The sequence below is a fragment of the Ictalurus punctatus genome, chromosome 24, assembly GCF_001660625.3.
Source record: "Ictalurus punctatus breed USDA103 chromosome 24, Coco_2.0, whole genome shotgun sequence".
Taxonomy (NCBI): Eukaryota; Metazoa; Chordata; class Actinopteri; order Siluriformes; family Ictaluridae; genus Ictalurus; species Ictalurus punctatus.
Genome location: NC_030439.2, coordinates 16,195,272 through 16,210,720, shown reverse-complemented (window position 1 = coordinate 16,210,720; position 15,449 = coordinate 16,195,272). Strand labels below are relative to the sequence as shown.

The following is a 15,449-nucleotide window of genomic DNA, read 5'->3' as shown; positions in this document are numbered from 1 at the left end:
TTTGATTCTTATTCCAGGTTAAATCTTAATATTTGTTGGTGTAAAATTTTTTTTCAATGAATATTGGTGTTAAATAAAATGGATGCTAATGTCTACTTTTCATAATAGTGAATAATTGCTAGTCAGTAGGGAGGGGTTTACTTTTGAGGAGTTTTAAAATGTAGATCTGGCAACACGGAAAAAAAACCCTCAACACGGAAGTTAAACTACGGCTCTGATTGTAAACCCGGACCGAGAAACGCTTCAAAATCATTATAAAAACTATTTTTTATTCGGAATCCCGTTACTTTATGCGCGTTATTTTGGAGGTGAAATTACTCCAGGGGATTGTAAGGAGGATTTGTTAGGATAATATGTAGTTTTTATCCGGTGATGTCGGAGAGCTGGTTGAAGGATCAGGACTTAAACCCTACGTGTCACAAGCTGCGCGTGCAGCAACATTGGCATGTCGGGTAATACGGCTCGGGTGTTTCACGTCATGTGTGTGTAGCTTTACAGATCAGTATTGTTCATCCGGTCAGATATTGACAGCCGAGTAAAAGAGGCAGCATGTTCCAGAAGACCTCTCTGACCACCATCATAGTGGGAGTCTTCATCGTCTACGTGCTGCACACGTGCTGGGTGATGTACGGCATCGTGTACACAAAACCCTGTGAAAAGCCCAGAAGTGACAACTGCATCAGTCCTTATCTTGCAGGAAAACCTCGCCTCCAGGTGAGCATCATGCACCATTTCACTTTTCCATGCTTTCAGACGTGCCTTTGCTGTATCTCGTTCCCAAGCTTCCATGGGACTTGCTGTCCTTCATTTCTATGTGTTTTCATGCGTCTGATCCACACAGATGAGCATTTACACAGCTCTGAAGTCCAATGCTGAAGGAGGACACACACTCATCCACAGGGAGGAGGACTTTGATGTGCACACCAAGTTCGAGAGGTAAAGTCGTTCACCAAGCATGCATTAATTGTCAAAGTAGTAGGCTTCAGTTTATTTCAGGAAACACACTGTTTGTGATCTACAACCCACCTTGTTTAAAGGTTATACTAAATATTAATAAATATATTAGTTATCTGGGACCGTCACATATTTCGTCTTCGTTTTATGTATCCTCCTGACTCTTTCTCAAAAAGCTTGCATGCATTTGAGATGAAATCATTTCTCTTGTCCGACAGCAATTTGTCATTGATTACACTTTTAAAAAAATGTTTTAAAAATCTATAAACTGTCACTTTATCACGACCCTCGAACTTTTTTCCTCTCTTCCACGGAGTGAATAAGACAAGGAACACAGCTTGACATGTTAGTGAGAAACCGGAAAGTCTTCTGAATGTTGTTCTATTGATTTTATATTTGTCTTTGTTTAACAGTCATGTTACCGTGATAGTCGCACCTGAGACAAAAATATTTTACAAGTGAGCCCTGGCCAAGAAGGCAGCACAATAATTAACATAAACAACATTCAGACACAGGACATAACAACAAATAACACTTATAACAGTTGTGTGAAACTAAACAGGAGTAGTTATACAAAAATAGAATTATAATTCTTTCGGGAACACCCCCACCATCTTGCAGATCTCCCTATTAGCCTGTATTGATCAAATATCTCTCGATAAGACTTTAGTGATGAGGTGTTTTTTGTTTCTCTCTCTAAAGGTTAATAAACGTGTCCCTGCCCAAGAAGACACGGCAGAATGGGACGCTATACGGCATGGTGTTTGTCCATCAGGCAGGAATGTCTCCGTGGCAGGACCCACGCCAAGTGCATCTGGTCACACAGCTCACCACGTACATGCTGCCCAAACCCCCGGAGGTCAGCTTGATCACTGGCCAGGAGCTGCCCCGGGTGAGACGCTCTTTCCATAACTAATGAGAGCGATGTTTGTGTTTATTAGCGGATATTAGCAGAAACTTTTTCTGTAAGACTTTGTGCAGCCACCAAATTGTGACTGTTTATGAATCTCAGCAGCAGGAGCAGAGAACCCCGGGGGGTGATGGAGAAGTGGATCGGCCCGTGTCTCATTGGCGCTCCCGTCTCACGCTGAACATCGTGGCCGAGAACTTCCTGTTCGACCGAGAGGCCATACCGAGTGACGTGCATCGCTATATGAGAGTGTGAGTGTGAGCTTCCTCAAGTACACTTTGATATGTAGATGAGATGAGATGTGAGCTTAATCTGACCCTTGTGAATTCTTTAAATCGCTAAATTCTATACTGCTTAATTTCTGACAGTATAAGTTCAGCACTATGTTAGTGCAGTGGTGGCTCAGTGGGTAAAGGCTCGGGGTTATTTGATCAGAAGGTCCTGGATTCAAGCCACAGCACTGCCAAGCTATAACTGTTGAACTCTTGAGCAAGCCACTTAGCCGTCTCCGCTCCAGGGACGCTGAAGCATGGCTTTCTGTTTTGCTTTCTTTCTGTCTTTCTTTCCTTCTTATTGTATTTCCTTCTTGTCATACTCAAATTATGAGACTTGTACATTGGGCCTCATTTGTCTCTTAGTAAAGTTGTGTGTAAGCTAAAACCAAACTAAAAATTTCCGTTGGATTTACAAAAGTTTCGGAAATGCTGATTTGCTTCATATGCCACTCGCTGCAAGATTTCAAAAGCTGAAAATAAAGCTTGCTAAAGCGTGTACGTTAAATGGATGGTGAAGTTCTCGTTTAAGCCAGAAACCTTTGGTTTATAGACGCATAACAAGGTGCTGACCCGCGGTAACTGCGTTGTAACTGCGCCGTAACTGCGTCGTAACTGGGGTTTTCATTTAGGGCTAGTGGAGGAATGTGCTCTGATGTAGTTGGGAACACGCCTGATGTTTGCGTACCAGACATACCAGATCGGATGCTTAATGTGTCTCTGTTTGAAACGTGCCAGTAGCAAGAAAATGAAAAAATATTTAACATGTGTTTAATGGCATTAATATGAAACGACAGGTTTAAAAATATTTTTGTTTGTGTCATTGAAACACATAACTAATTTAAGCATAATTTTCATGAATGCAAAATTTCTTGTGTAAATGCTCATACAAAAAATTTACACACAAATCTGTTCATATGCATTTTGATAAATTAGTTTCATTTTGTTTTGTTTTTTAATATGTTAATTGGGAACACACATCAATACAGAATACAGTAAAATGTTATAAAAAATAAATGAATATATATATATATATATATATATATATATATATATATATATATATATATATATATATATATATATATATATATATATATAAAAGATCAAATAAGGATAAAAGAACATGAATGAGGCCCATTGTCAGCAGAAGCACACACACACACACACACACACACACACACACACACACACACACACACACACACACTCACTCTGATGTACTGCTGTTTTTACAGAACTTTTCCTTATTTCCTGTCTGGTTTTTAGGTACCAGAGTGGGAAGAAGTTTGTGTACCTGCCTCTGCTGTTTATAGATGAGCTGAGTAACCGAGTGAAAGATTTAGTGGTATGAGATTCACTGATTACAATGGGAGATTGATCTCATCGTGTGTTTGTAGACATCCAGCGTGTCACGTTTACGTGTCTTTCAGGAGATCAACAGCAGCAGCACTGAGCTGCCTCTCACTATTTCATACGACACCATCACTCTGGGAAAGCTGCGCTTCTGGATCCACATGCAGGACGCTGTGTACTCGCTGCAGCAGTTCGGTGAGCAACAGAACAGGTTCTTAGCTGAGCGTCATGAGATAACGATCGTGGTTACGTAATGTCACATGGAGAGCTTAGGTGTGCCGAATGTTGTCTTCCGTTTGGACATAGTTTGGTTTCGGATTATGCTTGCAAGCATGGCTTTGCTTTTAATGTTTGGATTTTCATTTACAGTTATTCGTTTAGCGGACGCTTTTATCCAAAGCGACTTACAGATGAGGAAATACAAGCAAAGCGATACATCAAGCGGAGAACAATACAAGTAGTGCTACTATACAAGATCTTTTAATTGAGTTCTAGAAAAAGCAAAGTGCGCAGAGTAGACGTGTAAGAGCCAGAGTAAGGTGTTGTGTGTTTTTTTAAGGGGTTAGTTACATGTTTTTTGAAGATAGTGACAGATTCTGTGGTCCGGATTGAGGTTGGAAGTGCATTCCACCACTGAGGGACAGATAGTGTGAAGGTTCTGGAAAGGGACTTTGAGCCACGCTGAGTAGGATCTACTAAGCGTCGCTCATATAAAAGCGGATTTGTGTGTTTTATAGCAAAGATAAAGCCAATGATAGCTTTTAGTAGGTTGGGTACAGTGTCATAGTACCTCGTGTGGAAAAAGAAATTATGGAAGAAATCTTTCAATTCTACATGCTTCTGTTTTATCGATGCTGTACGTGTAGTAGCTTGCAAACTGTCGACATGGTGACATGAAAATAGCAAACCAGATTTGCTCGAGATTCGATTCCCAACTCCCAGCCAGCTGTCCCCTATCATCTACCAACACGGAGAGGGTGACGGCTAACACATGCTTCCTCTGAGACACCTGAAGCCAGCCAACCACATCTGTTCATGCTGCATCACAGCAAAGCAAAGTGATACATGCTCGTCTAGTGTCAGTGTGATTGAAAGAGGAGCGTTGATCTCCCTACGAAAGGGTGAACGCTTTTCTGTTACACCCCTTAGGAGCCTGTAAACACCTTTTATAGGCAAAAGCATTTTTTATTGAAGATTTGACCATCCCCTTTCATCCATCCATCCATCCATCCATCCATCTTCTATACCGCTTCAATCAATTAGGGTTAGAGATATTAAATACAGCTTGCAGCTCCAGGGTCCCCGGTTTGAGCCTGAGCTCAGGTTACTGTCTGTGTGGAGTCTCTGTGCATGTGCATGGATTTCCTCAGGGTTCTCTGGTTTCCTCCTACAAATACAAACATGGCATTAGACAGAGTGGCTACACTAAGCTGCCCGTAGGTGTGAATGAGTGTGTGTGTGTGTGTGTGTGTGTACGGTACTCTGAGATATACTGGTGTCCCATCCAGAGTGTGTCTCTGCCTCGCACTCAGTGTTCCCAGGATACACAACCCTGACCAGGATAGAGCAGTTACTGAAGCTGAATGAGCAAGTATAAAAAAAAAAACCGATTTAACCGTGGTGGTTATTAATGATTTCCATTCGCACCATAGACCTGTTATAACAAATGTTATAATCACAACAGTTCAAACTGCAATAATTGAAACATTTTGCTGTTGTAGGCTTCACTGAAAAGGATGCCGATGAAATCAAGGGCATATTTGTGGACACCAATCTCTACTTCCTCGCCCTGACCTTCTTCGTCGCTGCCTTTCATGTAAGTAGATTTAGAACGCGTCTTGCGCTTGAAGGTCTCTTTTAAGTCATCGAAAGGAAAGTAGTTGTTTTACTGCGACGCATTTATACATCGATGTACTTCTCAGCTCTTATTTGACTTCCTGGCGTTTAAAAATGATATCAGCTTTTGGAAGCAGAAGAAGAGCATGGTGGGAATGTCCAGCAAAGCAGGTGACACAGTTACTTACTTTTTATTTATTTTTAAGTGAAGTTGTCCTGTAGTGTAGAGCACGCTTTAGTGGCACTGACGTTAATATGACTGTGTGCTTTCCCAGTGCTGTGGAGGTGTTTCAGCACCCTAGTGATTTTCCTCTACCTGCTCGATGAACAGACGAGCCTGCTGGTGCTCATCCCTGCTGGAGTAGGATCTCTGATCGAGGTACGTCCAAACAACACTGCAACACTAATACTTTGTTTTTGTTTTTTTTAAAAACAGTTTAAGTACACATATTTCTCCTAAATCCTATATCTGACAGTTGCTGATGTAGAATGCATTTGGATGTTTTATTCCTGAAGAAAGGTTAATAATGTGCATGATCAAGCATGAAGCGATTCTAATACAGTGAACATTTTTCACCTTTAGTATCTTTTGTTTGCTTTTACAGGTGTGGAAAGTGAAGAAAGCTTTCAAAATCTACATTTTCTGGAAGGGGCTTACTCCGACTTTCATGGTGAGAGTGTAGATTTATCTCTGCTTTATCTGATTTATCTCAGATCGAACTATCTGCCTTTTATAATCGATATCAAAATTCGTCTTTCAGTTCGGCAAATCCGACGAATCCGAGAGAAGGACGGAGGAATACGACAGTTTGGTAAGAAGTGATTCGCTCAGAGTTGTAGATGTGCCAGATGTAATACGTTAAATGTTTGGTGTTTTTTTTTTGTTTTTTTTTTAGAGCTCATTGTGTTGTTGTGTATGTTGGTTGTTCTTCACAGGCGATGAAATATCTGTCCTACGTGCTGTATCCACTGTGTCTGGGTGGAGCCATTTATGCACTTGTATTTGTGAAGTATAAAAGGTACAGTGCTTTCTTTAGCATTGCTGCTGATATGCTCAGAGGTGCTAACATTTATGGTCGCTTTTTCGTGAAGAGACAAGACTATTACCTCTTGCTTGGTGCACATTAGCTGTCTCAGCGACCGAAATGCACTATGGGATTTTTATCATAAAAGTCTGTTTTTTTTTTTTATGTCTGTCTGTCTGCTAGGATTTTCTTGTTAGCAATATTGGCACCTCCTGTAGGAGGAACATGTTTAGCAGCTTCACTCCTTTCTCTTGGGTTTAACTCTGAATGTTTTGTCTTGTTAACAGTTGGTACTCCTGGCTGATCAACAGTTTAGTCAATGGTACGTTTGTAATGATGCACTCAGATTATCCTGCATCGCATTACACGCTTATGGAAGTTATCATTTCATGTGTAAATCATAACATTTTCAAGTTGAAAGATTTTGAAGGCGTATTGCACGGTTTAATGTGATATAATGGCTCTGGAAGTGGGGTCCGTGAAGCACAACATCGTTTTGAAACAGCAAAGGAAATGACAACCCACCTTTATCAAAGTTATTATTTATTATCGATGTCATGTGGTTATTAGCCTGCTTGACCGAGTTTAAATCCAAAAAGAACTAAAGTCAAGAGTAATATAAATAATCTTCGTAGAGTTGAATCTAATGACTGAATTGATCTGTGAGTTAAAAGTTCAGCAATGAATATTTGAATACTTGCTGAATATCATGAGAATAAATCCTAAAATAAATCTGTAGTGTGGAGGCCTGTTATTTATTTATTTATTTATTTATTTATCTATCTATCTATTTATTTATAACAGTTGAAGGGTTTTCTGGCTGCGGAATGTTTGAGAAACCCTATTTTAACGAACACGTTTCTCTTTTTCCTAACAGGAGTATATGCTTTTGGATTCCTCTTCATGCTACCTCAGCTCTTTGTGAACTACAAGGTTAGCATCGAATGAAACAGAACATAGTACAACAGTACATTTTGTACACAGTACAACAGTAAATAGTACACACTACATTTTGTACACAGTACATTTTGCGTTTGAGTTATAAGATTATTCAGTATTTGGTACAAGAAGCTGTTTCAGTTGTCAGTGTTTGTTTCGAGTAGCACCTGTGTTTATATCTGTATCAGTCGTCTGATGTTTTTTCTTCATTTTAACAGTTAAAATCCGTGGCTCATCTGCCCTGGAAGGCCTTTATGTACAAGGTACGTGATACGCTTTAAGAAGTACTGAAAGGGTGTAGACAGTGTGGCTATGTGAAGGAATATTCATAATAGCTTCTCAACCATTAAAACTCGCATGCGCTCTGGCATGAAGGAGGAAAAAAATTCCTATTGAGCAACAAAGCCTCCAGCCTTCAGTCCACAAATAACTTAAACACACGCCATTGGAGTTTGAGTGAAAATTCTCTCCATAGAGAACATTTTTGTGAAAAATAAAAGTGTTTGTTACCATAACAATGTTTCCGAACATATCGCCTACACTTGAGTGCAAAAGTTTGCATTCCCTTAAGCCAGACTGAAAAAGACAAGGAAATACATTTAAACTAACAGATTTATTGTACAAGGTTTCAAAGATTCTCCTTCAGTTTCATAATTAACAAAAATATAATATCTAAAACACAGTATACATATATAAAAATGTAATAGTAATAAAATAGGCATATGTAAAAATATTAGCGTATGTTATAAAATATAAGTGTATGTCTACACTTTGCCTTTATGCCTCAGGTCTAGAGATAGACGGAGTCACAGAAAAACTTGTTGCTCTTCATTCTTTTTAAACTTTAATTATCATCGATGAATTGTAAAACAGAGGTACATTTTCCTTTAAACATGGGTGGGGCGAGGGGCATGCTGTTAAAAGAAAAGAGTTAACTACATGGTGTGATGTGCGATCTTACCATAACCACCCTCACGTTTTCCAGGAACAGTCTGTCATTCCTTTTATACCACAGCCACTTACCAACACTTACACATTTTTATTCATTAAAGAACAGCATGTCAAACTTTTTCTAATTTAAATCCTTTGTTAGTTACAGTTACATTCATCTCTTAAAGATAATGAGTCATGTTACCAAGAAAGCTGAAAGCACAAATAAAAACGTATTAGATGTTTTTATTTATTTATTTATTTATTGTTAAATAACAGCAAATTTGTTACATTTATTTATTAGCCTTATATTTTGTGGCACACCGAGAAGACATAACATATTAGAACAAACGCATTAATATAAACCTGTGATTTGAATTCTAGCTGGACTGACTTACTACGTTTACATACACATCAAATTCCATTGAAGGTGTATATAATACGATGTTTATGTGTACAGGCATGGAAATATTCCTCTATATGTAGTTGTTGTTAGCCTACAGCTAAGCATCTGTTATCATCACAATTCCTTGCGGACTGAGCATGCACATATATCTCCTTTCAGTGGATTTTCGGAATGAGGTGTTTACATCCAACTAATTTCTGATTAAAACAGGCATATTCCAGGGGTGGGAATCAGACTTTGGGGAATCAGAATATTGTCTTAATCTGATACGGGTAATCGGATTGTGGCGTTTACGTGACTCAGTACTAATTAGAGTACTGCCAAATTTTGATTAAAATCGGAATATCGATGTGCGTGTATGTAAATGTATATATTGTCTGAGCTGCTGTGATAGAAAATGGTCACCTAGCAATATCTCCCTCTAATAAAACATGTCTGGACTGTTTAATGATTTTCTATACATGTTTATATCCTCAGGCGTTCAACACGTTTATTGACGACGTCTTTGCCTTCATAATCACCATGCCAACGTCTCATCGGCTGGCCTGCTTCAGGGACGACGCGGTGTTTATAATTTACCTGTATCAGCGATGGTGAGCCATGTTCGTGCTTCAGTTATGCAAATTAAAATGTAAATGAAGTTTAGATTCACGTGGAAAAAACGCTTTTTTGTCTCTTACAGGCTGTATCCCGTGGACAAGACCAGGGTGAATGAGTACGGCGTGTCTTATGACGAGGAACCAAAACGAAAATCACACAAAGAGTAAACCGACCCCGGCGTCTAATCAACCTGCAGGAAACGTCCACACGGACGCTCTGAAACCGTGACGAGGACACAGACACACAGTTCAGTTAACACTATGGGTGATTGGATCTGGTGTCCCATTTGGAGTTGGGCTTCTGTCTCTTACATGTGCTTGCTGTTTGTGTCCTGTTCTCCTCATGTTGTAATCCTCACATGAAAATGGAATACTCCACTGGAGGGGTGATTACTAAATGAGCTGAATTGATGTTATTGAGCTGACTGGGTCAACTTAAGGTGGTGTGGTTTGGGGTTTAGACTAAAATGTCCTTGATTTGCTCAGGATAGAGCCGAGTTAGCTCAATAACACACACGGCATTAAATCAGAGCTTATTATTAATACGTACTGTATCTGCCTGCTATTCCCTGTTATCTTGCTTCTGACCCAAAATCCCATTTGACCGTTTTTTTTTATTTCTGGCATTTCTCTGATTATAACGAGAGGAACATACGCTCAGATGAAGGCAGAAGTATGATATCTTTCATTAAATAGTGTTTTAAAAAAATATATCACATTTGTGCCAAATGAACAGAAGATTTGATAGTTAGTTGAAAGCCCTGATGGGAGAGTGTGATCTTTCTGTGTACTGGGTGAGAATGATCTGCGTGTGAGTTTGTGTGCTATATTCCACTAAAGTGTTTAAAGGGCATTGATTAGTCATTTATTCCTGAAGTCCATGCATTGGTTTATAAGGAGGATATTTCTACCAGCTTAAAATTGCAACGATTAGCACTTTTTTGGCACTTTTTTGTTTTTAAATCCGAAAGCTGACTGAAACATCGCAACTGAAAACAATGGGATCAATAGGACCCCCCCCCCCCCCCCCCCCCTTAATCATCACCAACAAGGTACTTGCATTCCTGATGTTATGGTTCTCATAATGACGGTGAGGCATGACTAAACCCGCATATGCAATGTATGTTTTTAATATTAATTTTCTAATGTTCCTATGCGTCTTCAGTGAAATAAATCAAATCCTCCACCAAATTCTGGCATCTGTGTGGTTTCATAATTTTAAAAAAGTCCATAATCAAAATAAAAAAGGTTTGTTTCCATAATTAAAACCTTAGTTTATCAATCACATCTAATGTCCTCATCTTAGGTGTAGGTCAGGCATCACAAACTAAAATAATGATTTTAATAATTAACTGATATTTATATTGCTATAAAGAATTCATTTTTATACTTTTATTCCATTTCTGTTGAGAAGACCTAGCATAAATGTAGCTGTATTTTTCACTTTTTCAGCTAGAATTTTTTTTTCACAGCCATTTTTTAAAATCAAATTAGTTACGTTGTCATCATTACTTAAAGTTACATAATGGAAAAAAAAAATCTTGAGTAGTTTAGATATTGGTTAGCATGTTCGCCTCACACCTCCAGGGTCGGGGGTTCGATTCCCGCTGCTGCCCTGTGTGTACCGAGTTTACATGTTCTCTCTATGTTCTATCCAAGTTTCCTCCGGGTACTCCGGTTTCCTCCCCCAGTCCAAAGACATGCATGGTAGGCTGATTGGCGTGTCCAAAGTGTCCGTAGTGTATGAATGGGTGTATGAGTGTGTGTGTTTGTGCCCTGCGATGGACTGGCACTCTGTCCAGGGTATACCCCGCCTTGTGCCCGATGCTCCCTGGGATAGGCTCCAGGTTCCCCGTGACCCTGAAAAGGAGTAAGCGGTAGAAGATGGATGGATGGATAATTTTTTTATGTGTACTGGTGTGTACAGGTTATGTTTAATTTTAATGTGAGTATAGAACCTGTTTAGAGTGTGTAATCTGGTTTAGGTTAAATTTCATGCTTTTTAAATATAATACCAACGACTACCTCTTAATTATTTGTTAATAAGTTATTTAATTTGGATCATTTTAATAAGAAATAGGAGGATGAGCAATTTTTAAAAGCTGGAGGAAGTACATATAATAAAATTTTCAGAGTGTGGAATCCAGATTTAAATCTAGTAATATGTTTAATTTAGCTATTTTAAATATAACCGCAAACAGTTATTTATTAATAACTTATTTAATGTTATACCTAGCATTAAAGGCACACATACCGCAAAAGCTACCATTCTAGATTGACGTCTAAAGACCACGCCTCCCTGTTCGCCCCGCCCACGAAGTGACGTATAGGAGTATATAATGCGATGGCCCGCCTTTGTTCAGTCCCTTTCCGCTCTGTACAGAAGACGAGAACGTGCCTAAAGGTGCTCGGTTCTTCTAGCGAAGCTAAGGCCTTTGAATCCGGCGACTAGCACCGTCAAAATTAGGCATCCAGATCCTGAACTGTGTTAAAGTGAAAGTACAATGGCCTCTGTCTCCGAGCTCGCCTGTATTTACGCCGCTCTCATCCTCCATGATGATGAAGTTACCGTCACGGTATGTGTTCAGTCCGAGCTCCGGGCAGCGCGCCGCCATCTTTAGCGGCAACATCACTGTCACGTGGTGTAGCAGGAAAACGTGGTGATATGTTTCAGATCCTAGCTGCTATTAAATCTTATATTTATCACTCTACATCTACAGTGACGAACTTAAAGTTTAGTAATTTCTGCTTCATGTAGCCTAGTAAAATGAACTCAGCTTAGTTGCTAGCCAGTTAGCATTAGCATGTGAAGTGTGTTTAGTTAGTTCGCGCTAGTTTTAACTCCTACAACGCGTGTAAATAAAGTTAATAGCTTACACCAACTGCAAAGGAGTCTATCCTGTGTGTTTATGTTTAATATAATATCCAAACTGGGTTGTTAACTGAAAGATAATTGACACTAGTAGTTAGCTAATGATGCTAATGCTGGTGTTTCTCAGGAGGACAAGCTGAACGCCCTGATCAAGGCTGCAGGAGTGACCATCGAGCCTTTCTGGCCCGGTCTGTTCGCTAAGGTATGATTTTATTTATTTAAAGTATTCTAGAGAAACTTATGATTTTCCTGACCACTATATCCCTTCCAGACTTACGCTACTGGTCAAAATCCTCATGGTGGTTGCTTTAACTTGATGTCCATCAGGCTTCTGATATTATAAATAAATAAGTGAGATCTGGGAGACAGTAATAATAGGCAGAATGGGTTGGTTTTTTTTAAAAATTTAAACTAATCATTTGTGTTGACTGAAAGTGTAGAGAAGCCACTGTAAAATCCCATAGAGTGCAGTATCCGGTTGGTGTTGGAGCTGTCATTATACATGGTACATAATACATGTTATTCCGCCTTCACGTGTGCCACTAATGGACCAGTTTCCCACCAGCAAAGTCATTTACTGTTATTATTTATGTTTACATTTATTCATTTAGCAGACGCTTTTATCCAAAGTGACTTACAGGGTAGGAAATACAAGCAAAGCGATATATCAAGTGGCGAACAATACAAGTAGTGCTACCATACAAGACTTATAATCTGTACAGAGAAGCACAGTGTAGAGCTGTAAGAGTCAGTAAGTTTTTATTTCTTTTTTTTTTTTTTTAAAGGTAATATGGGGTTGGTTAAGTGCTCATGGAAGAGATGGGTCTTTTTAGCTGTTTTTTTGAAGATTGTGACTGATTCTGCAGTCTGGATTGAGGTTGGAAATTCATTCCACCACTGAAGAACGCTTGTATATTATTATAAATGCCTTTATTTATTAGCTAGATAACTAGTCTGGTTATGATGGTGATACTAAAACTTTACACATTGTAAAAGTTCATATAATGCAACAAGCGGTTACACATGTAAGCCTGTGGCCTGACTGGTAGTGATGTCATTTATGAACGAATCTTTAATATTGACTCAAACAACGAGTTGCCTGAGTATGATTCATTTTTGACCGTGCATGTGCTGCAACATTCCCATAGGTCTGTATAGGAAACCGAAATGATTAGTTCAGCTCTTGAGTCTTTGGGTTCTAGTCGTTTGTTCTTCAGGTGACCGCCCCATAAGCAATGCACCATGCACTACTGGAAATGGGATGAACAAACGATGTGAACTAAACATTTCTGTATTGGGGAACAGATGTGAAAGAGGAGGTAAACTAAGAGACTCCATAGCGTGAAGACCCAGCTAAGCTATTAATTAATTATTCTGTTTCTCATAATTCAGCCTTGGTTCTATTAGCCTATACTTTAAGTACTAAATGTGTTGGGAAGTTTGGACCATGTTAAATTCCTCATCACTACTTACTGGATCATCCTACCCGTGTCCCACTGATGAACATGAAATCCTAGTGATGTCATGTTTATCTACGCTTAGCCTTCAGGTAAAGTCTGAACACTTGATACAGGGAGGTGTTTTCAGCGGTCTTCCTGTAATGTTGCTCTTTTGTGCATTGCAGCAAGGGTTTCTGGGTAATATCACTAGTTCTTCAGTCTGAGTACAAACCCAGCATGATGATGCAGTGTTGATGTGTAATGTTTCAGGCTCTGAGCAGCGTGGACATCGGTAGCCTGATCTGCAACGTGGGAGCTGGTGGTGCTGCTCCTGCTCCTGTCGCTGGTGGAGCTGCTCCCGCTGCTGGTGTAGACGCCCCAGGTACGTACTCTTACCGATATTCATCAGATTGAGGTGCGTTGCATTTGTCGTCTGGTCTGCTCAAATTTGAAATTTTGTACAGATGAGCATACACATCATTGTACATCACATGTTATTAAACAAGCAGTGTTTACATCCTTTTTTTGTTTGTTTTTCTCTTTCAGCCAAAGAAGAGGAGAAGAAGGAAGAGAAGAAGGAGGAGTCTGAGGAGTCTGATGATGACATGGGCTTTGGTCTCTTTGACTAAAGTGCTTTTACAATAAAAGAGAAAACCTGACTGAGTGTTTGTTTCTACATGGTCTCCAGGATACTGACATATATTTAAAAAAAAATAGTTCACAAGACACAAAAGGGAGGATCTGTACTTTCATGTACAGTTGCAATCAAAATTATTCAACCCCAATGTAAATCAAGTTTGTCACTTTACAGACTTTCAGCTGATTTCAGTGAACAAATCAAACAAAAGCAATTGAAATAGTTAAACAATTAATGCTTCAAATGGTTTCTCCAAATTTAACTGAAAATGCAACTTCTCTCTTCTCCAGTCTCAAAATTATTCAACAGCACAAATGTGTAAAACCCATGATGTCTCAAACATGATGCAAATAATCAAGGACTTCATTGGTTGCACCAGGTGTACTTTCCTGAACTGGCTAAGTAGGAAATGCATGAAATACCTAAACTGGCTCTGGGTGTTATGTTTTGACTTAACCATATTTCTAACATGCAGTCAAATGATCCAAAAAGTTGAGAGATCATTGCCCTTTACAAACATGGAACAGGATATAAAAACGACATTGAATGTTCCTATGGGTGCTGTTGGAAGCAGAGTGATGGGTTGATGGGATGACCCTATCAGCACTAGAACTACAGGTCCCTTCATTTTTAGGACACACCCATTCTTGTGCAACATGAGTTAGTATTACCCACCTATTACAGCTTTTCTGAAAATAAACAGGCCGATCACTGGCATAAATATGCCTTATATTGTCTCCTGCTCCTTAAAGTATACAGCTTATTTCATTGTATACCTGCTGATATGGCTGGTCCCTAGAGATAAATACCCTAGAGATCTGAACAGTCCAAAACAGTTTATGCTCATGTCGTACCCTTGTTTCTGGGGGTAATCTCACATGTATACTACAGATATATCTAACAGCTGCTGCTGTAATAAGAAAGCTCATCCCAGGACTCCTCTTGATGATCTGCTCATACAGAGCATGTAATACTGTGTTTTTATGCTTCTACACCTGTATAGGATGGGGTCCATTTTGAGTCTGGTTTCTTCCCCACGTTGTCTCCGGGAGGTTTTCCATGCCACCATCACCTCTGACTTGTTTATTAAGCATCTAAAGCTACATCAAAATTTCTGTAAAGCTGCTTTGTGACGATGTTAAAAGCTCTATACAGATCAAATTGAACCGAATTCTAGGAGATCTTTTTCAAATTCAAAAGACATTTTAAAGCACTCACCCTCAACTTTTAACTAAAACATGTTTTTGGTCTTAATATGATTATAAAAAAAAGAA

The 15,449-nt window shown here is 39.2% G+C and overlaps 2 protein-coding genes across 3 annotated transcripts; both read left to right on the top strand.

Annotated features, from left to right (window-relative positions):
• The first annotated feature begins 167 nt into the window (after nucleotides 1-167).
• On the top strand, nucleotides 168-10,418 carry clptm1l (CLPTM1 like). Of its 2 annotated transcripts, none has more exons than XM_017454184.3 (17): nucleotides 168-714; nucleotides 842-936; nucleotides 1,657-1,846; nucleotides 1,970-2,115; nucleotides 3,406-3,484; nucleotides 3,570-3,687; nucleotides 5,214-5,308; nucleotides 5,415-5,499; nucleotides 5,604-5,707; nucleotides 5,934-5,999; nucleotides 6,090-6,140; nucleotides 6,265-6,347; nucleotides 6,641-6,675; nucleotides 7,231-7,286; nucleotides 7,511-7,555; nucleotides 9,106-9,221; nucleotides 9,311-10,418. In XM_017454184.3, the coding sequence occupies exons 1-17, from the start codon at nucleotides 550-552 to the stop codon at nucleotides 9,393-9,395; spliced, it is 1,614 nt and encodes a 537-aa protein (XP_017309673.1). In that variant the 5' UTR covers nucleotides 168-549; the 3' UTR covers nucleotides 9,396-10,418. The 2 variants fall into 2 exon arrangements, with proteins under 2 accessions (XP_017309673.1, XP_017309672.1); XM_017454183.3 differs by having other exon boundaries at nucleotides 1,967-2,115.
• A 1,189-nt stretch (nucleotides 10,419-11,607) lies between these two features.
• Nucleotides 11,608-14,196, top strand: rplp1 (ribosomal protein, large, P1). Its single transcript, NM_001200102.1, is given in 4 exon segments — nucleotides 11,608-11,803; nucleotides 12,227-12,301; nucleotides 13,809-13,920; nucleotides 14,085-14,196. Coding segments are annotated over 4 exon segments (342 nt in total). The 5' UTR covers nucleotides 11,608-11,731; the 3' UTR covers nucleotides 14,168-14,196.
• Nucleotides 14,197-15,449: the final 1,253 nt, after the last annotated feature.

Coding starts and splice junctions, on each gene's coding strand:
- clptm1l (XM_017454183.3), top strand. CDS start 550: ATGTTCCAGAAGACCTCTCTGACCACCATCATAGTGGGAGTCTTCATC. Junction 1,847..1,966: donor CTGGCCAGGAGCTGCCCCGG/GTGAGACGCTCT, acceptor TATGAATCTCAG/CAGCAGGAGCAGAGAACCCC. Junction 6,348..6,640: donor GTATTTGTGAAGTATAAAAG/GTACAGTGCTTT, acceptor TCTTGTTAACAG/TTGGTACTCCTGGCTGATCA.